The sequence below is a fragment of the Hippoglossus stenolepis genome, chromosome 3 (genome assembly GCF_022539355.2).
Source record: "Hippoglossus stenolepis isolate QCI-W04-F060 chromosome 3, HSTE1.2, whole genome shotgun sequence".
NCBI classification, from domain to species: domain Eukaryota; kingdom Metazoa; phylum Chordata; class Actinopteri; order Pleuronectiformes; family Pleuronectidae; genus Hippoglossus; species Hippoglossus stenolepis.
In genome coordinates, this window is record NC_061485.1 from 12199816 (window position 1) to 12220039 (window position 20224).

General features: G+C 40.7%; 2 protein-coding genes across 3 annotated transcripts; both read left to right on the plus strand.

Annotated features, from left to right (window-relative positions):
• Window positions 1-315: 315 nt before the first annotated feature.
• On the plus strand, window positions 316-11791 carry odad1 (outer dynein arm docking complex subunit 1). 2 transcript variants are annotated; one of them, XM_035149783.2, is made up of 15 exons: window positions 316-412; window positions 498-594; window positions 1046-1235; window positions 1335-1460; window positions 2088-2201; window positions 2335-2402; window positions 2493-2680; window positions 3374-3508; window positions 3809-3891; window positions 4127-4295; window positions 5025-5188; window positions 5288-5391; window positions 5757-5843; window positions 5932-6057; window positions 10935-11791. In XM_035149783.2, the coding sequence occupies exons 1-14, from the start codon at window positions 394-396 to the stop codon at window positions 6029-6031; spliced, it is 1644 nt and encodes a 547-aa protein (XP_035005674.1). In that variant the 5' UTR covers window positions 316-393; the 3' UTR covers window positions 6032-6057; window positions 10935-11791. The 2 variants fall into 2 exon arrangements, with proteins under 2 accessions (XP_035005674.1, XP_035005666.1); XM_035149775.2 differs by lacking the exon at window positions 10935-11791 and having other exon boundaries at window positions 5932-7041.
• A 5562-nt stretch (window positions 11792-17353) lies between these two features.
• On the plus strand, window positions 17354-19989 carry si:ch211-222l21.1 (prothymosin alpha). The gene is made up of 5 exons (XM_035153163.2): window positions 17354-17558; window positions 18153-18263; window positions 18692-18767; window positions 18944-19017; window positions 19115-19989. Exons 1-5 carry the CDS (start codon window positions 17508-17510, stop codon window positions 19184-19186), a joined length of 384 nt encoding a protein of 127 aa, XP_035009054.2. The 5' UTR covers window positions 17354-17507; the 3' UTR covers window positions 19187-19989.
• The last annotated feature ends 235 nt before the right edge of the window (window positions 19990-20224 follow it).

The window sequence follows — 20224 nt, forward strand, 5'->3', positions numbered from 1 at the left end:
TAACAGGAACTAGACACCAACCTTCCATAATAAAGCCACTAAATAAAATAGCTTACAATATGTATGGTAATAGTTGATTCTAGTCCTGTGTGTGGATCATATAGTTGTGATTAAAGGTGTGGGTGGGCCGCACACATTTTTCAGTTTTCAAATTGGGCCGTGGCATTCTTAAGTTTGGGAATGGCTGGTATAAATCCTTACAATGATGACACAGTTTAACCAGTGACCTTTACGACCAAAATATTGTCTTGTGGTGTTGCTGCTGCCTGAGAGCCTGAACTTAGGGCCTACGATTCCTTACACTTAGCAACGGTTGCTAACAACTCAGGAGGTTGGGCCACTGCTGTTTATGCCGAGAGATCCTCTGGGTTTAAAAAAACGCTGAGACAACAGATGGATATTGATAATACAGGTAATATTATGATTAACTTACATTTTGATCCTCTCTCTGTGATGTTATTTGTCCAGTTGTAACAATCAGCATGTTGTTTCAACAGAGTCAGAACTGGCCAAACTGCAGAGGCAGTTCAGGATCATGGAAGGAGATCGGCTGGCCTACAGCCTTCAGGCCCGGGAGCAGATCCGCAAACAGCAGTAACAAAAACAAACACTTAACCCACATCAGTGTTCATAATAGGGCTGCAACAAATTATTGATTTATCCATTATACAAATAGTTGGCAGCTAATTTAGTCATCGATTAATCGGGTCTGTTATAACATATGTCATAACATAGTAAGATTCAAACTACTTTTGTAATTCCTGTGTGTTATTTCATTATAGAAATCTACAATTCAGTTGGATTATATTATAGTATACTATAATCTTTCATTCCAGTTATCCGATATACATAATTTAATTCTGACTTGTCATAAATACAACACCGTCATAATTAAATTGCAGATGTCTGTAATACATATAAAAACAGCATTGTACAAGAAGAACTGCTGGAAAGGTTTTTATTAATATTGAAATAATCGTTAGTTGCAGCCCTAGTTCACAGTGTGTATTTGTATTCAGCTGCTGTTTGTGTGTTGTGGGTGAAGGCTGGAGATGGACAAGCTGGGGAAGGAGCAGGAGGAGCTGCATCGCAACCTCTGCGTATGTAAGAGCTTGTCCCACCAACAGCAGGACAATGAGGACACTCAGCAACTACAAGCTCTGCTGGAGCAGGGAGACATGCTGGAGGAGGAGCTGAGAAAAGAAAAGCAGTGTCAGAAAGGCTTAAAAAGAGAGGTTATCAAGTCATTTTCACTTTGTATGTCAGAAATGTCTAGTTTAAATTAGCGTTTAAACTAATTTGATCATCAAGTCATGTGTCTGTATTGTGAGCAGATCTCAGACATGGAGATGAAGCTGTCTGAGCTGAGAAAAGGGGGGGTCAGTACCAGTGACACAAAAGGGTCGGCGGTACAGCGGACTCAGAAGGCCATACAAACGCTGGAATACAAACTGGACAGAGTGAGTTATGAAGCATCTTTGTCCAGTCAATAGTACAAATATATCAATTCTGACTATTCCATACGTCTGCATCTTATTGTGAAATTCACCTATATTATATCTGCACATAGTATTTTATATTTCATCATATTGTATACTATTGTGAAATTATATCTATTTATACATAGATAATAATCTATGCATATATATTCATATATCTTTAAATAGTTATTAAATAGTTATATATATAGCACTTATTTTGATTACCATTGATTACCATTCAAGCCTATATACTTATAACAGTCTTTATATAAATATACTCTACATGTACAAGTCTATGTCGATATCTCTTTATACATTATGCTCGAACATAGTATACATACTCATGCAATCCTCCTGTGCTACTGCAGTTTACTCAAGTACATTTCTCTACCAATAATATTTCCATTTATAGTGAAAAGGGTATATTAGGTACATATTTTCTGTATTTTTATTTTATTTATATTTAATTGTATTGCCTATTTTAATTTATTTTATACAGTCACGTGTTATCTTATTTTAACTTGTCTTAACTTGTCTTACATTTTAACAACTATCCTCCCATTTTCACTGTAATGTTTAAAGGTTTGTGCAAAATGTCCTTTTCAGGCTTTGACTCGCTTCAATGAACAATTGTCCAAAAACAGCCACCTGAGAGAGGAGCTGCAAATGCTTTGCGTCGAGCGTGTCCGTTTTCAGCAGCTACACAACAGGCTGGACAAGGTCAGAAGTCACACCATAGATAAGTCAAACAATTTTTTGTTTAGTTTCCCTGTTATTTAGTCTGGTATTCAGGCTTTTACACTGGTTTTAAGTTGTCAAGAAAAAGCGTGTCTCTGCACTTTGTGAGCTGTAGGAGCTGCAGGAGATCCGGAAGAAGATTGGAGAAATGATCAACCTGTCCACTGCTGCTTACGATGCCAGGTCAGGCTTGACACGGGTATAATGATGTAAAAGTCCCTATGATCTTGGTTTTTGAGTCGTCTTATTTATTTATTCATCCTTCTACTTCAGGGTGGAGGCTCAGTCCAAAATGACCATGATGAGGGAGAAGGCAGTGAAGGACCTTGCCCAGTACAACACTGAGATGAAGGAATTGGAGAGAGTTATTGCACATGAGCAAATCCTGAAGGACTTTATGACCGTCAAGTGCAGCGAGAGGAGCGGGCAGGACAACGTGCCCGAGACGGGACACAGACGATGTAAGACAAGGCCATCCTTCTGTTGCTAATATTTCTACTTAGACATAATATTTACAATAAAAGGTTTTAGTGGTGCTGTCAGTGATCATATTAATGCAAACATATTTAAAGTTTATCCATTGGGATGACCTTCCCTTGACAGCATATGGATGTGGGCCACTTCAGGCCCCCTTGTGGAGGAAACTGGCCCGCTTGTAAAATAGAAAATGTGGCCCATGTCCGGCAAGCACGTGGTGCTCTTGGCAGGGTGTAATCTGGATGTGAACCTAAAGTGTACATACATCCAGTATTGATATGGCTTACTTCAGGGAATTTTGTGTTTTCAGTTCAGGCTATAAAAAGCACTATCTCCTTCAGTGCTGTATATCCCATGAGCATAAGAGAGAATGAAGAATCCCACCCTTAGAAAAACAAAGAAAATCTTACTGCAGGGGAGGGGGAACCTTTTCTGTATCAAGGGCCATTTTAATTTTCATAACATCCTTCGAGGGCCATACTAAATTATTGTTGATCATTAACACATCACACCATGTGCGTATGTTTTTTTTTTGTATTTATGAATTGCCTCGCGGGCCAGATGTTCCACGCCCCTGTCTTATTGTAACAATGGTGATTTTTAGGGGAGCCTGCACTATTTTCTGCCGCTGACTTTGACAATAATAAGAAAAGTATAACGTTGAGGGTTTGTCCTAGTGTCTGAGGGGAAGGAGCAGCACAGGATGGACTTGGATGAAGAGTCTCTGGATGTTCTCGAGGAGGTTTTCGAGAGGATCCAGACAGTGACAGGAGAGGACAACCTGGACATGCTGGTCACCAGGTTCATCCAGGGTAAATCACATCCTGACTCTGCCATACACAAAGACAATGCTGTCTAATGACTCTGTTTATTGAGGGATCAGTTTCTGCAGTTTCAAATCGGCTCTTATTTAATGTAGAGATACTTGCATACAATTTATGTTGTGCTGTGGCCTGAATCATTTCTTCTTAGCAAAATCTTCAGATGATTCATTTTCATTTCTCTACTTTTGGAGGGACACTAAAGCTAAATAAATGTAATGTCCCACTTTGATGATTGGGATAATCAGTTTCGAGGATTTAAATGTATCTCATTGGTGTTTCAATGTGTAGGTGAAGACCGCAACTTTGCACTCTTCAATGTTGTTAATGAGCAAAATAATGAGACTGAAGCTCTGAGGGATCAAATCAAGCATGTGAGTATGTTTTCTTTGACAATATCCATGGGACTTTGCTTATTCTCCTATAAGTGTAGAATACACTTAATTCCTTGTTTGCAAAGATTATTTGAAACCCGTTTATGGCAAGTTTTGATTTTTGAGAGTGGTTAGAGCAACTTGAAAGGGAAGATGTGATATTCAGTGAGGAGAACGTTTATTAATTAATGTCTATTATCTATTGATTTTTTCTGTTTGTGCTGAAATGTGCCAGATCCAAGAGGGGATGGAGAACTTTCGAGTGAAAGGTTTGAAGCAGGAGCACGATCACCGCTCTTTGCTGAGAGACATCGAAGAACAGCAAAAGAAAACTGAATCCCAAACTGACGAGTATGAAAACCAAGCCAGCATCATAAGCAACACCCTGGAGAAGAGTAAAGCAGGTTGGGCATCAAGTTAGTTTATGGGTCTATAGTCTCTGAATTATTTCCTGGGTAGTGTCCTTGACAAATGTAATTATAGGGGAAATAGAAACACTGTTTAATTAGTATAATTCCTTAATTCCAATGAATTTGTTGTGTAACCTGGAGTCTTTTAAATGAACATACTGTACAAACTTGGGAAATTTTATTTTGTTGTCTAAAGGAGAAATATTTTCCATAAAATTAGAAACAAATTAAAAAAAGAAAATTCAGGAAATATCATATGAAGTTACAAGGAACTGTGTTTTTATCCGCATAAACGCACCAAGGGCACTTAGTAGAGCACATACCTCCATCAAGGCCCAACATTCCACATATGAAACCACATCTAAATTCACAAGATCCAGATTTTAGTTTGGATCTGCACAAACGTACACACACTAAATACCAGTCCCCTAAACACGACTGATTCTTTGGCAAGATTTATGAATTATCCTCAACTAATATGTTGAAAAACTCTCGCAATGTTAAAGAAAGTGAAAAGCAATTCCTGGATCCACCCCCTGATCCAGAGCTGCACCAAAATAATGGGTTCTTTTCTTGACCCATATGGCATCCTTCCACCAAGTTTCATGGTAATCCATCCAACAGTGTTTGTGTAATCCTGCTAACTATCAGAAAAACAGACAAAACGCAGATGAAAACACAATCTCCTAATAAATCAGTGTCTCTCTTCTCCTCGTTCCACAGGGGTGAAAAGCACCTTCTCCACGATGGAGTGTGACCGCTCGGTGATCGAGGACCTGCTGGGCTCCTCCACAGGGATCAGTGAGAACAACATCATGTCCTATCTGGGTCTGTTGGAACAGAAGACTAATGAGCTGCTCACCATACAAGCTTTCCTCAATTCTAAGGTAACCTGCCAACCTGCGCGTCTGATGTTCATACATTACTGTCTTTGATTTTCTGCTTTGTAACATCACACGTCTCTGTTTGTTTTTTTACCCTTGCAGGATCTAGAGAAGGACTACAATCCAAAAGACCTGGCCAAATTCCTTCTGGGTCAAGATCCAGAGCTGCTTCAGCAGAATACCACTCTCCACCCTCCAGTCAGCAGGTAGGCCTCTAATCTGTCACCTAATGTTTGTAGATAGTCTAGTTATAAGTAATCCATTTCACACTGCAGTGGGTTAACTCGGCACTAAACACACAGAATACCACCCATACGATCCACCGTGCACGTGGTTGCCCGGCTGTTCTCGCGCACAGTTCTTTTCATATATTGTCATGTCCCATGTTACCTCCTTGATTCTGTAATTTCAATCTCAAAGTGTGTAGCTCTCTCCTGCCAATGCGGCCACCTTTTAAGCAGGGAGAGTGATTAGCAGTTCTAGTCACCCCCGGAGGTGCTCTCCTGAGCCACCTCCTCACCCTGGCAGCTTGAAAAAAGGTTCATGAGTGTGTCTGTGTTGGATTCCTTAGTGTGGAGCATGATACAGAAGAGTCTCTTGTCACCCTTGAGGAAGAACGGCCCCTCTCACAGGGGGAACTCCGCAGAAGAATAATGGGGTCAGTGCAATTCTACACTCGAGTAATTATTTACAAGTTAATCATGATCAACAGTTGTAATCACTTATTTGTTGCTTGTTATTTATAGATACAGCAGAAACAGAGATCAGTCAAGCAAGCAGCGACCAAAGCCTCAAAGACCAGGCAGCAGTTTGGAGAGTGACGGCGCTCTGTTGAAGAAGAACTGATCTGACACGGCCCACGTTCAGACCAGGTATTACCATCCGCCCTGAGAGATCCAATCACAGAGGTTCCGAGTAAAGTACATGTGGTCAGACCTGACATTAAAATATGTCCTGAATGTTTCTCTAGTGACGGGCTCTCTCAGGACAGATGTTGACAACAGGACTGAACAGGGTCACATTGACCTGATCAGTGCAGCTCATGTGGATCCACATTATCTGCATCTGAAGGGCCTGTTTTCATTATTTACCATAAACAATGGAGGCTGAAGTATTGCAGCTTGCACACGCAAACATTAAAAGCTTTATTATTTTACATGTACTTCACCTTTTCATGACAAATCACTAGCATTGCCTGCTATATTACACACTTATGTGATTTGTTTAGCCGGAGCTAATTAGCTTTGGCGCAATAAAAAAGCCTTTTCCAGACTCTGGTAACCAGCTGTTCTTCTGATGTGTGACTTGCCATCTGGCTTTGACAACAGTCTGGTCTGGCAGGGCTCGCTGCAGTGCTCAAACTGAACGGTTGGGGGCAGCAGAAGCTTTTGTAATTCCAATTGTCCTGAGCACTCGATTCAGAGTTTCCAAAAAGCAGGTGAGGAACTATTGTCAATTCGGATTTTGAACACTCATTATTTAAAAATGGTTTCATATGGCATTCTCAATAAACCGATTCATTGTTTATTTACACTACAACCACTAACACCCGTGTCTCGATGCTCACAGATTCTCGTATCATCTTCATGTGTAGCAGCAATATATTTCACACTGAGGCTTTCTTTGTGCGAGGATGAAAAAAAAAAAACGTTGATTCTCAGAAGTTTCAAATGTCATCTTCTCCAAACATCCTGAAGTGAACCTGTGTTGGGGCAAAGATGGCGTTCGCCGAGCGACTTCCTCTGAAATCCAGGACGGGGAAGTTATTTTAAGAAACATATTTTTACCCACTGCAGCTCAGTGAAACAATTAACAAAGTCTCTGACTATATTTAGGCTTTAATAAAAGGTCACACCGGTGCCATCATTATTTATATATATATATATATATATATATATATATTTTTTTTAATCACGGGAAGGGGGCGATTCAACAGAAGTGTATTAGTCAAAATAAATGAGGTCTTCGTGTTAATTATCCAACTGGAGTCGAGTGGGTTTAATTAGTACGTTTGTTGAACTTGTTTTCGACCGAGGTTTTGGCAGCTGCAATTTGAGGAAGTGAAACTGCGACTGTGTAAACACTAATCCACCAATGGCTTCGAGTTAATCTTTCAACTGTGTGGCAATGAAAACAGATGATCAAAGATTTAAAAAGAAGAAGAAGAAAAAAGAGAGGCCGCTGTGGAAAAGTGGAGTGGGGGGGGACATGGAGGATGGCTGCTTTCTTTGAAATCCAACTCTTACTTAGTGCGCCGCCTCCCATACACACCCCCACCCCTCCCAACAAATTCTGTGTGCACACGGCCCTCCGCATCGCCATAGAAACCTTCCTTTTAATCGCAACAGAAACCTCATTTCCTGCTGCCGACAAAGGAGTCCTCGCTGCCTGTAGAGAACGCCTGCAGCAGCCATATCCAAGGCCCACCTCCTTCTGCAGGCCCACCTCCAGCCCTCTAACCCCCCTCCTCTCCTCTAACCCCCCTCCTCTCCACTTAAGCACATTTTCCACCTTGTCTCCTGCCTGTAACCTAACACTCTTTACTTTTTCCCCTTGCAAGTCTTCTTTTGCCTCGCCTCTCCTTTCACCTCGTACCCTCCTTCGTCTTCATTTTGCGATAATGTGGCGTTCAGCTCCGCTCAGCGTAATTAAAAAGTAATTATCCACACAGCTCTGTGGAAACACCTACACACCCCGGCCGTGCCAACGAGAACAAGCAAGCACAGGTAGTGCAGCCTCCGAACTCTAACGCGGGAGCTGCGTGTTGGTGTGCGGCCTGTTCCTGCTCAGACAGCTGCACTTCATCAGCTTCATCATGTCCTGTTGTGCCACTTCTCTCTCTCTTCCACTCCCAAGACTCCAAACCCCGGAGGGATTCATCTGCTGTCAAACAAACCAGCAGCTCATTGTTTGAACAAAGTTTTTTTTGTAAACTTTCATGTCACTACAGGTAGTTTTAAAAAAAGAAAAAAAAGCCCTCTACTGCTTGTCCTCGGTGTGATTCTGCTCTGAGGACTAACTGTTAGCACCTTTTATCTCTGACGTGTCTGTTATCTGATCCCAGAAAAATACCACCCTCTCTCATTTGTTTATTTGGGACTTGTTCCAGGTATTTCCCCAGAAACATTGCCCTCACTCACAAAGCTCCCTCCTTCCCTCCAACACTCACACCCTCCCATGAATGTTGCTAGGCAACCATCCGCCATGAGAGCTAGTGCAATTCCCAGCCAATGGAATTACTGAGAACATTTTTGAATAGTGTCCAGGATTAAAAGAGGATATCGTTGTTTGACTTGTGCTTTCATGGGGATGTAGCGTCTTGTAACCGATTGTGGCCTTTTCCCCCATTCGTACTTGCACATTAATGCACATTTGAGAGGTGAGCTTTTGATCATTCGCTGTGATGATTCACCCCCCACCTCCACCCACCAGCATGTGCCACCGGTCCACCACTGGAGGGCAGCACTGCCGGTTTCTTTGCTGCCACACAGGCTGCAAGATTTTTTTTTTTTTTTACTGCTGTTGCTAAGCAATCCTGAGTCTCATGTCTTACCTGTGAAACATTTGTGATTATTACGGATGCCCCCGACACCATTTTGTCTCTGTTTTCTCTATTTTTGCAATTCACCTTAAAAGAAAGTCAAATGCAATAATAAACTAAACACAGCCTGGAAGAGAGATCTATTCCCATCTGAACTATTAGCCCTCTGATTCAAGATATTTTAAAAACTCAGATTAATGCAGAGACAAAGCCTGTACATTTCTGGTAAATGAATTAACAGATACCCGCCCTACTGAGCTCCAGTTTTAGGTTAATCATTATCCTAAAACAGCTTCAGTTGACTTCATGTCATCATGCAGGAGGCAGGAAATGTGCACTTGAGTGATTAGGCCAGCGGCTCTCGTCTTCCTCTTAGAAAGATCCACGTTCTCATGGTGGGCAGCTTCATGTTTTCTCTGTGCATAAAAACCTCGGAGACATTCCCACTGACTGTTTTAATATTTCAGACAATATCTTGCTGATCTAACCCCCATTTAAATTATCCTTGATCACTGATCACTGATCTGTTTTCTCTTTCACACTCTCGCTGTGCACCCCCCTCCTTCAGTCCCCCTGTGTGCAAGTCCCTCATCTCGGCTTTGGTTGCTGTGCAGATGGCTCTTTGTTGGTGCTTCACAATGGGTCTAAGGTCAGAGTGCCTCATCCCATCCACACACTCAAACTTCTCCACTCCAGCTGTCATTTATATATGTTCTTACAGATCATCTTCACTGCTCATATTTACATTATGTTCTCCAATTATAAGGAAGTTATAAAACCGCAGATGAAGCGAAGAGATTAACCAATAGCATCTTCTTTCCATGTCTGAGCCAAACCTAAGCCTGCGCTGTAATCACCAAAGTGCTCGTCACATCACTTGAATCTCCAATCTGTGACTGTAGCTGGATCAGCTGTAGGAGAGCGAAACAAACCAGACACCAGAATATCAAATTAGCCAGAGAAATAAAAATGCAAATGTACAATCTGTTCTGTGATCCCAAACCAACCCTTGTTCATCATTCAAGAGCTAATGTGACAGTTACACAATGCTTAACCCCTTATATTTATTTGGCAGGTAACAAGGTATAATGTACTGTATAAACAAATAAACTGTGGCGAAGATGTCAGAGTGAGTGACTTGTTTAAAAAACTGCTTTTTAATCGATGTCTTCAAACTAAAACAAGAGATTTAATCATCTCACCCTAAACACCTTCAATGGAAGGTCATAGTCCTGTGATTATATGCAGAAATCCATAGAAAAAACAGATTTCTATTTGTCTAAGTGAAAGCTGCCTGGCACCACAGGGCCGAGCAGTAGAGGGCCATTAGGTCTTCAATTCATCTTACTGCAGGAAGGAGCAGGTAGAGTGAAAGGCGGGAAACAAGAAGGAGGAGGAGGAGGAGGAGGAGGAGGAGGAGTTTCTTGCAAAGTAGTAGGAATTACTGGAAATTTCCACTTTTCTCTGGCAGGACCATTGCAGGGGTGGAGCTTAGAGGTGAAATAAAAAAGGTAGTAGAGCTGAGGTTGGATTTAAGCACTGGAGGAGAAGAAAAAACGTTTGCTGCTCTTTCATGCAGAGAATATGAGGTTTATAGAACCTAAAAGGCAAATTTCATTCATTACTTGATTTAAATCTTTTTTCTTCACTTGTATCCATTTGATCACTGACACTTGTGTCACAATCACCAACCACCATGTGTTCAGTTATGTGCCCTCGTATCTCGAAACCAGTATCTCAAAGAGATCATTCAACAAAACAAACATCCGTGTTTATCAGATTCTGGCAACATGTTTCACATGAGCTCTTTCTTCTCCGTGTATGTTTTACAGTCAAATGTATTATGCATGTGTGGTGTTGGATTTAATACGGTGTACAATGTATTATTTCTCATTCAGGAAGTGCAAAGTGCCTGCTGATGTTTTTTAATATTTGATGGGTTGATTGATGCCTGATGTGCTGCTGAGATAAGTGAGCAGTGAAACATGTTCGTCTTTTGCGGTCACCGTGTTTTGAATTCATGCACTTTTAAACAAATCTGAATAAATCTTGGCATCAAATGAATTGAAATCCAGCCGGTGCTAAATTGGTTGACACAGGAAATTAACACAACATGCTGTGTGAACATGTCACAGAATACATATGGTATCTCATGAAAACATTTCACAATTTCTCCATCTGTCCATCCATTGACTAATTTTCTCACAGCTTTTTTAGAGTCAGGGTCGCTGTGGCAGCAGAACCCCGAGTGGCCTTTCCCCCAGCTGTTTGCACCGTCACCACCTCCACCGAGCTCTGTCGTGCCAGCTGGGAGATGTGCAGCCCCTGTGGCCGGTCCTGGCTCTGTGGAGTCTCTGCAGTCATATACATTATACTCTGTATTTACCCTGTATGGTCAACCCAACCAATATTAAGATAGTAATAAGATTTAAACTGCTTACATTATAACCATTGGTGCACTATATACGGGATTAGTCACCTTTATATGGAGAGAGGAGAAGATACAGTAATCTGCATCCCAGCTACTTTACTAACAACTAGCATTTTACTCCTGGATCCAGAAACACCAGCTCATAATTCAGAGTAAACTGTGTGTTCTCCAGACTTTGCCTGCACCTCGATATCTTGCCTGTGGTTATCACAAACAGGGAATTAAGGAGGCATTGGCAAACGCTGCTGCTTTAAATCAAAGTGTACTGAGTCCAAAGGCCTTGAAGCATTGGGAAACACTAACAGTGGCATTTTCCAAATCCTCAAAGCACCTACAGACTAATCCATGTAACACCGAAGAGACATGTCAACAACAGCAGCCTCAACAATATCCAGAGCTGCTGGATTTCAGGTTCTCTTGGCACCGAGTAGCTTTGGTACTTTGTGTGTGTTGCTGTGAACTCACATGGATTTTCATATTACAGATACATAACATATACAATCTGACTTCTCTTGTTGTTCTGCTATTGAATATATTTATTAACACATACTGCGTGGATACATGTTCATAGTGTTTTGTACCTTTTTCCGATTTGATTTCGGTCTGTTGAATCCTGTTATTGGCTGCTGTAGTGACATAATAGCCCAAAAGTGATCAATAAATAAATAATTAAGAAAAATAATTGAATTATATTTTTTGTTTTATTTCTGAATGGGTCTTGATGCTGACAATTAATGCAACACCAATTAATTTATTTGTCTGCATTTAAGCGGAAACTTTATTTATTGACGTTTTTGTGTAATTTACTTCACGCATCCCCATTACATTTGATTATTTTATCATAATTATTATTAGTAGTAATAGTAGTAGTTGTTGTAATTGTATTAGTATTATCTTTTTTTTATTGTGTGTTTTTTTGTCTCCTTGATATTGTAATTTCTTGCACCACAACCTCTTCAATTTTGTTATTTGGCTTGATGTGTTTTTTCTTGTTATTTGTGTATTTGTGGCATCTGTATTAGTTAGTTGTACTTTTACTTTATTATTTACTTGTTTTCTTGGGCCTTAATATTGATATTTCTTGCATCGTGAGCTCTAAAAAGATTTTGTTTCAATAAAAATAGATCTGAAGCTTTTGTTATCCATTGCAAAAGCTATTATGCCGGTTATAGCCTGTGGCCCTTGATAATATTTACTTTAGGGACATTATTTGAAAGTATAGTACAAACTGCGAGAGGTCTTGTGGTGTGTATATTTTTACTATAATCGACAGTGACTGTGCATAATTGTCTCGATTATAGATCAATAACATGAGGAACGTTTCCCCATCACTGCACATTAGACAGTAGAGTCCCAGTGAGAAGTCAATTTCATGTTGTCCCTATACTGTGCAGAACTTGCCTGAGAACAAGTGAAAGACAACCAGACCATGCAGGACACTGCTGTTCAAAACAAAAGAGCTCAGTTTGCCCCCACCAACTCCACCAATTATCAAGACCCTTCCCCCGGCTAATCCTGACCTCTGCTCTTTGATGGGCCTGATTTGCTCTACCCCCCAGCATTGGCATTCCACAAGTCGGGTCAAACCTTTGTCCCGAAGAAATTAAGGTGAAATTAAGGTGCTTCACTTCCCATCTTATATCCTCTGACCCGTTAGGCCAGCGGACGAATGTTTCCTCAGGACACAGGAACTGATGCAAAACTTTAATTTACTTTCAAACATGTGTCCCTGTGAACACAAAGAGGCTTCTATTTAATACAGTATAACTTTGTGGTCTAGTAACTTTTGAGAAGCATTTAAAAAAAACTTTTCCAGTTCCTACTTGTGGAAAGTGTGGTGAACACTCCAGTTGTTGGCGCATATGTTAATAAAAATCAACTGCGTCTCCTTTTCAACTTTTTCTTTGACTGCCCGACTTGTTTTAGCATTTCTGTTCCTTCTATTACCTGCAGAAGAAGAGGCACAGGTTTTTTCCCCCTCTTTGTAACAGATCAGGGGCACATGGAAACATGTTGAGGTAGGCAAAGCGGTAAAAAAATAAAAAGACAGGAAATGATCTCACAAACACTCCCCCTCTATCTGATTGCTCCCATTTTCCAGCTCCAGAGAAAGGGTGAGTAATGCCTTCTGCTGCCTTTTAGTCTGCCCCACAGTTCTGCCTGTGGACTCACAGCAGACTCTACGCACACTGAGGCCATTACACTGTGGATGTCTGCTTCAGTGCTCTGCGGTCTCCACATGGTCGTCATTTCCCAAATAATAAAGGGTAGCATTAAGAATCACAACAATCACTTCTCTTTGAGAGCAGTGATGAAAGTCCATCATGCTGCTTTGTGTATTCATTCTCAACCACACTACACAAAGCTGCTGTGGGAATATGATTACCTCACAGCTTGTTGATTGCATATTGCAACCACTATTTTTGAAGTGTTTGGTTTATAAATGCAAGCCAACCACTTTCAATAAGGGAGTGCTCTATATATACACCCCACTTTTAAATGTATAATATTTAACAATTCTTCATTAAAATGCCCCAAAATGACAAGACCTATCTTATATGTATTGTGTATTTACATTATCCAAAATGTTTCCAACAATGTCCAAACCCAGCCAAAGCCACAAATTTAATCAAGGTAACAATATGTTCCAATTTGGTCGCCTTTTAATTGCATCATAACCACTTTAACTGTGGCTTTGTCTGTCTCTGCTGTAACTTCCTGTCAGCAGTTTTTTCCTTCAACTGTGTGTATTGGTCACTGGTAATGGATCATAATTATTCCTTGCTGTTTGCTGCATAGCATGAATAACAATTTAATATATAAACTCATCCATGAACATGATTTGCGCTTGAATCCCTTCAGGGAGATATTCATCGGCAATGGTGGTGAAGACAACAACTCCCATGATCCCATGCTGCTTTGTGACATCAGCAAACCAGGTCTTTTGTTGTTGTTTTGATTGAGAGAGCCCTAGAGGCCGAAATGACATATTCTGCATTTAAGACTTGTGTCAAATAACAACTCACAGCAAACCCGAAATATGACCCCTTGTAATTGGGCTTGAGTGTAATGTGGTCCTTTTTATTTGTCTGTATATGTTAGTGAAACTGTGTCAGTCTCATGTTTTCTTTTCATCTGCCTCAAGATGACAAATGTGAATTAGCCCTCTTGCTTACTCCAGTATATTCACATTTGGTATTTTGTACTAATCTTCATTAATGTGCTCTGTCCCCATCAAATAAACACAATGAAAAATAAATAAATAGAATAAAATCAGCAACATTTCCACACAGGGTTACTGCAGGTTTTTAAGACCATAATCAGAGTCACAGAATAATTTACACTTTATCATGATTGAAGATAAGGTGAAGTAGCCTGTTGGAGAATAACCCTCAATTTGCCACTACACGCAGAGACATGTGGTATCTATAGTCTTTCCTACAGCGAAGCCGTGTGTATTGAGATAAATTCTGATCAAGGTGTAAGTAGACCTGTGTCAAGTGTCATCAGTTCCATATTGGTCTTTTTTGTATTTATATTACGGCATGCTAATATCCATATCGTTAATAACGAAAACACACACACAGCCATTACAAGCTATGCATCCCACCAAAAAACTATCATTAGGCATGACGGAAGTAATGTAAATGATCGTTAACATAAATAAGAACTAACTAAATAATTTAAGACCTAATATTTTAACTTATAGAAGACATCTAAAAAATTCAGACGATTACATTTGAATTATTATGTGTAATTATCAGTTAATATGGTGGAGCAATAGACTTGACATTCTTCTTAAAAGAAATAACAAATACATTTTCGGTAACCTTCTAGTACCCTGACACACTCTTTGATCTCTGCATGTAATGACAGTCTTCATAATTATATTTCAGCTGAATGTGAGTTGAATGACAAAAAAAAGGCCCAGAGGCCTCTTAAGAAATCCGCAGCAGACAAGACAACTGATGGAGTGCAGGATTAGTTTTGAGGAGTCACTAAATTAGAGGCTGAAGAAAAACTTGTGTCAGAAAAATCATCCTTTGATGTTGCTGAGGCAAGTTCAAGGGGTAAACATTAATAAAACTCAATACAAATATTTAAATTGCAGACCAATGAGTGACATCATCTTAGGGGTATGGGTGCAGGCAAAAGTGTTTTGTATATTGGAGTTAAACAAGTGGAAATTAAACTGTAGCTATGACAGCTCTCGAGTTACTGCAGTTTAATGAAAATATGTCAATTGAGGTCAAGTTAGCGTATGTGGCCAGAAATTCAATTGTAGGCCAGTGCCATGGCAAAACATATGTCATGTGATTTATACCTTTGGTAAGCCTGATCGGCCTACAGGCCTGATCGGATGCAGGAACCACAAAGCTGTCTCACTTCCTCTGGTTTTACAGTTGGATGAATGTGTGCAGAAACGGCAGAGAAAGTTTACCTCAAACCTGTGGGGGAAAAGAAAAACAGCTTGTTTGGGGAATCAGACAATACTATATATTTATGATGAAAGATTTCATTAACAGTGACAATATGTGGAGATACATCATTTTAAATCATATTAATCAGCTACATCTGAAATATGAATTAGTGGCAAGCTGTAATAACATTTCACTTCTGTATGTGAGGTCTTGCAAACCAGTTCCATCGTAAGCCGTTTTCAGACATGGAGGATGTCCATCAGCCCTTGGCAGCACTTTTTCATCTGCTAATATATAGATTTTCTTTTTTAAATTTTTGAATGTGAGTCTACACTCTTAAATGTTTATCTTGTTCAGCCCGTTGCCAATTTTTTCAAACTGTACTCTCTCAGTAAATAAAACAATCAGCCTCTCCTTTAACAAAGCAACAAGAATAGCTGTAACAAATACTTGGTTTTCACTAAGTGCTGTATGCACACACACGCACACGCACACGCACGCACACACGCACACACACACACACACACACACACACTTAAACTAAGCTACACACAGCCCACACCCTGTTATTGTCTCTGATATCACAAAGCAACACATTTATTGCCTGGCTTATCTGTTTGATGGCAGACAAGTGATTCCTTTCCCCTTGTCCTTCTAAGGGTCTGAAGGAGAGGTATCGCAGGTCTTTCCTTCCTGTCTTACTGGACTGAACTTTAACTCTCTTAACTGTGCAATATTCACTGTGCTATGTTCATCTGTCCGTGCAATATCAATTGTTCATGTGGAATCCATTAACTATATTCTAACACTGCACACGTTTTGCCTGTTTTTACACTATTCATATTAGATTAATTCCATTCATATTTTTCTATATTTTCTATATTTTTATATTCCTTACACTTAAATATTGCATGCTACTTACTACTTACTGATGCATATTTTGACTCTTGCTGCTCTAATACTGCAAATTTCCCCATTGTGGGACTAATAAAGGATTCTCTTACCTTATCTTATCTAATCAAACATGGTAAGAAACTGTAATAACTGGCGTTCCCTATTTATTTAGCTCAATTACCTCAGGGGAAAATGTAATAATCGAAAGGATACATTTAATTTATCCATTCAGGAATACAAACAATCAATCAATAGTCAGATTTAATTGAGTCACAGTAAAACAGTCATAATAAAACAAGATACTATTTGTATTGTATAATGCATGTCTAGCTCTCAGTTTAGGGGCGTGTGCTTGTATAATCCTTCATGTAACGTGGAAATTGATCAAAACTATTGGTGCAAAAGTGAAAGTGTAAGTAAAAGAGATCAAGACATTTCGTTACAGGAGAGTTAAATTTAGAAAGGAGGAGTGGCCGCATGGTTTTCACATCGTTTTTTTTTTGTTGTTGTTCTTGTAATTTGAAACCTCATCTGCGCAAAGAAAAGCAGCCGAGACAAAAGAAGCAACCTGCTGGCCGGTGTTCATAAAGTTTCACCAGCAGGAAGACGAGTCGCCCGGCCGAGTGTGTTCGAACAGTTCGAACAAGAGGCCACTTCTTACGTCCATTGTTCGAGATGCAGGTGAAAAATCAAAGTGATGGATGATGGAGGGAGGAAAAAAAACGAGTGCGGCGTTTTAAAACCACCGACCAATCCGCGACGAGATGTGCAGGAGGGCGGGACGTGCGGGCGAGAGTGGCAGGACACTCGCCCAATGGGACGCTCCCGTGGCCGGCGTCGTCCAATGGCGTGCGGGCTGGAGCCGCCGCATCCAACGAGAGTGGACTTTGAAACGAGGTCTGGAGAAAAAGCGGAGTGGAGCGGACATCATTCCTCCGTCAGCGTCTTCAGAGCAGACACGAAGGCGACGAGCCAAGAAGAGAAAACACCGCAGCTCAGAAACAGGAATACACTCATCGACATTCAAATTAAACAATGGCCGACACAGCTGTTGACAAGACCGCCGCCCCAGAGGTTACAGCCAAGGTGCGTTTCATTCACTCTCTCTTTTCTTTTTAATTCTCATGTTTAAACGCCGCGTTAAAAAAAGATTTCTGGAACTTTTTCCAAGTTGCGGTGTGTTTCGTGCAAACGGTGAAGCTAGCCTCGCTTCAACTTCGGTGTTTTAACTCGACGGGGCTTTTTAAACCGAACGTCACTTCACGTCAGTTCCGAGAGTAATTGAGGTGAACTGTGTTTCACCTCAATGAAATTAATTCAAATACCTCTCGTCGACGGCCACACGCCGCCATTATGTGTCGGGAGTGACAGCCGGTGAAACATTGCGTCGTTAAAGTCAAATGTAAGTGATGTGTTGAGCTTTAAAAAACCTTGATGAGCAGACAAAGCGCTGGAAACGGTGCAGGAGGTGAAGCTGCTGCGGTGGGCGGGAAGACACAGTAACGCGAAGGTTTTCGTTACTTGCGATTTCCGATTAAACCCTCAACACTACTACTTTCAAATCTATACTGAATTAAAGTTAATCCCGTTTATAGCAACTGAGCATTTTGATTCAAACCACGCACTTCAGAATAAAACTCCTCATTGATTTGGGGGGGGGGCTGTGCTTTTATTTTGTAGGAGCTGAAGGAGCTGAAGGAGAAGAAAGAAGTCCAAGTGGAGGAGAAGAAGAAGAAGAAGGAGGAGGAGAAGAAGAAGACGGACAACGGGGACGCACCTGCCAATGGCACAGTGAGTTGGAGACGAGCACTTCCCAGCCTCATGGCCTTTTGTCTCCGCAGCCGTCATCGTGCAGGTGTCGCTGTGGCCGCCTCCCCCCTCCTGCTCAGCTGCTCCTCACACTGCGCTTTGTTTGGGTTGTGAAATGGCACAGATGTTAGTTAGCAAGACGTCCCCATTGGGTTTCAGAGGGTTTTTTTTTTTCTTCTTTTCTTTCCCAGAGCCTGGTGGCTTTAATCCTCAGGGGAGTTCAATGAGAGCGTCATCCAACTGCTCATTCTTAAAGTGTCCCCAGGGGATTCAGTAGATGCGTTTGTGGGAGGGTTGTTTCAACTGGGCTCCCATGTTGTGATGTTCTTTTTTTTCTTTTTCTTTCTGTGTTTGAAATATTTTCTACAATTCAGACACCATTACTCACATGTCACTTTCTCCTCTTCTAGAATGGAGCTGATCACAGTGACAAAGTGGAAGAACCCGAGGAGGAGGAGGAGGAGGAGGAACACAAGAATGGAGATGGTGTGTTTAAATTTTCATCAAGACTTCAGTAACCATGTGCACAAAGTTTCAGATGTGCCATAAATTATGTTCCCTCTTGTGGCTCTGACTTAAATTCTATTATGCTTTAGTATTAGTAAATCCTTTATTTGTGTTGATTACACTCAAAGTAAAGGATGTATTTTCTAACCTTGCAGCTAAAGCAGAGGAGGCGCCCCCTGCTGAGAAGACCGATGCACAGCCTGTGAAACGTGCAGCTGATGAGGAGGAGGTGGGTGTACAGTTGAATCACTTGTTCTTCCATACATGTTGCCTAATCAGATAAACTTTGAATCTTTGCTAATACATGAAATATTTTCTTCATGTAGGAAAAGGTGGAGACTAAAAAACAGAAGACGGAGGAAAATGGCGATTCAAAAGAGGCAGAAGTGAAGGCTTAGATCTTCGCTCTGTGTTTGCGGCACTGTCTTACCGGCCTGGTCAACATCATGTTGTAGAGCTTGTGCTTCTCTGTATCTTTGAGAGAGATTTCTTTTCGTTTGCTCCCATGTTACCACATTGCACTGGAGTCCTGAAACATAGTGGCCCTGCATCATTTTTTATGAAATGTTATTTATTGGTCTTTAAAATGAGCTTTTTTTCTACTTGTAAAATTGGGCCACACCATGAGATCAGTTTATTTTTATTTGAGGTTTTATATCAGTATGTGAGAAGCACAATCTCTGTCAGTGCTGACCAGATGATTCATACATTCAGGCAGCTGCTCACCTCCAAGGCTCATGTTGACCTCTCAGATTCACATAAAGGACCAAAGATGAGTTTTAAGCAGGGGCTAATGGACATGTGTTAGCATTATTAGTTGAGGCATACTATTTTTGTGTTGAGCTGCTAATTAATCCTTAGCTCGGCTGCCCTGTCAACATAACAGATGGTGCAAATGAATAAAGGGGCTGTGTCTTGCATCTCCATGATAAGGCTACTTGTTTTATGGAGGCAGGATTTTTGCAATGTTAATTAACCCCTCTTAAATCGTCAAGCTTTGGTCATTTGTTCTGTATGCATTCCACGCAAGTTTGTACCATTTATACTTTGTTTTTTCTTACATCTTCAACAAGTTATGTTATGGCTGAGTAGCCCAGGTTTTGTGTCCAGGACTGCCTTTTTCAGAAACAGAATGACGTTTGGTTACTTCAGCCACTGCTTTGTATATTCTGATTAACAAATAAATTGTCTTTTTACTTAAGTAAATCTATGTTGTGTGTATATTCCCTGTTTGCACCACAGCAGTGCCTTTTTAAAACCAATATTTAAGTAGATGATGTCACCTGACCCAATTTTTCTTAACATGGAAAATGGCTGGCTCAGACACAGGAAGATGCAGGAATAGTGGCACACACTTGGTAATGGAAAAGGGAGACTCAATGACTTGTGGTCTTTTAGCTCCCCCATGTGGTGTAAGCAAAGATTGCAGAACATAA

Coding starts and splice junctions, on each gene's coding strand:
- odad1 (XM_035149783.2), top strand. Junction 595..1,045: donor GAGCAGATCCGCAAACAGCA/GTAACAAAAACA, acceptor TTGTGGGTGAAG/GCTGGAGATGGACAAGCTGG. Junction 4,296..5,024: donor CCTGGAGAAGAGTAAAGCAG/GTTGGGCATCAA, acceptor CTCGTTCCACAG/GGGTGAAAAGCACCTTCTCC.
- si:ch211-222l21.1 (XM_035153163.2), top strand. CDS start 17,508: ATGGCCGACACAGCTGTTGACAAGACCGCCGCCCCAGAGGTTACAGCC. Junction 17,559..18,152: donor CCCCAGAGGTTACAGCCAAG/GTGCGTTTCATT, acceptor TTTATTTTGTAG/GAGCTGAAGGAGCTGAAGGA. Junction 18,264..18,691: donor ACGCACCTGCCAATGGCACA/GTGAGTTGGAGA, acceptor CTCCTCTTCTAG/AATGGAGCTGATCACAGTGA.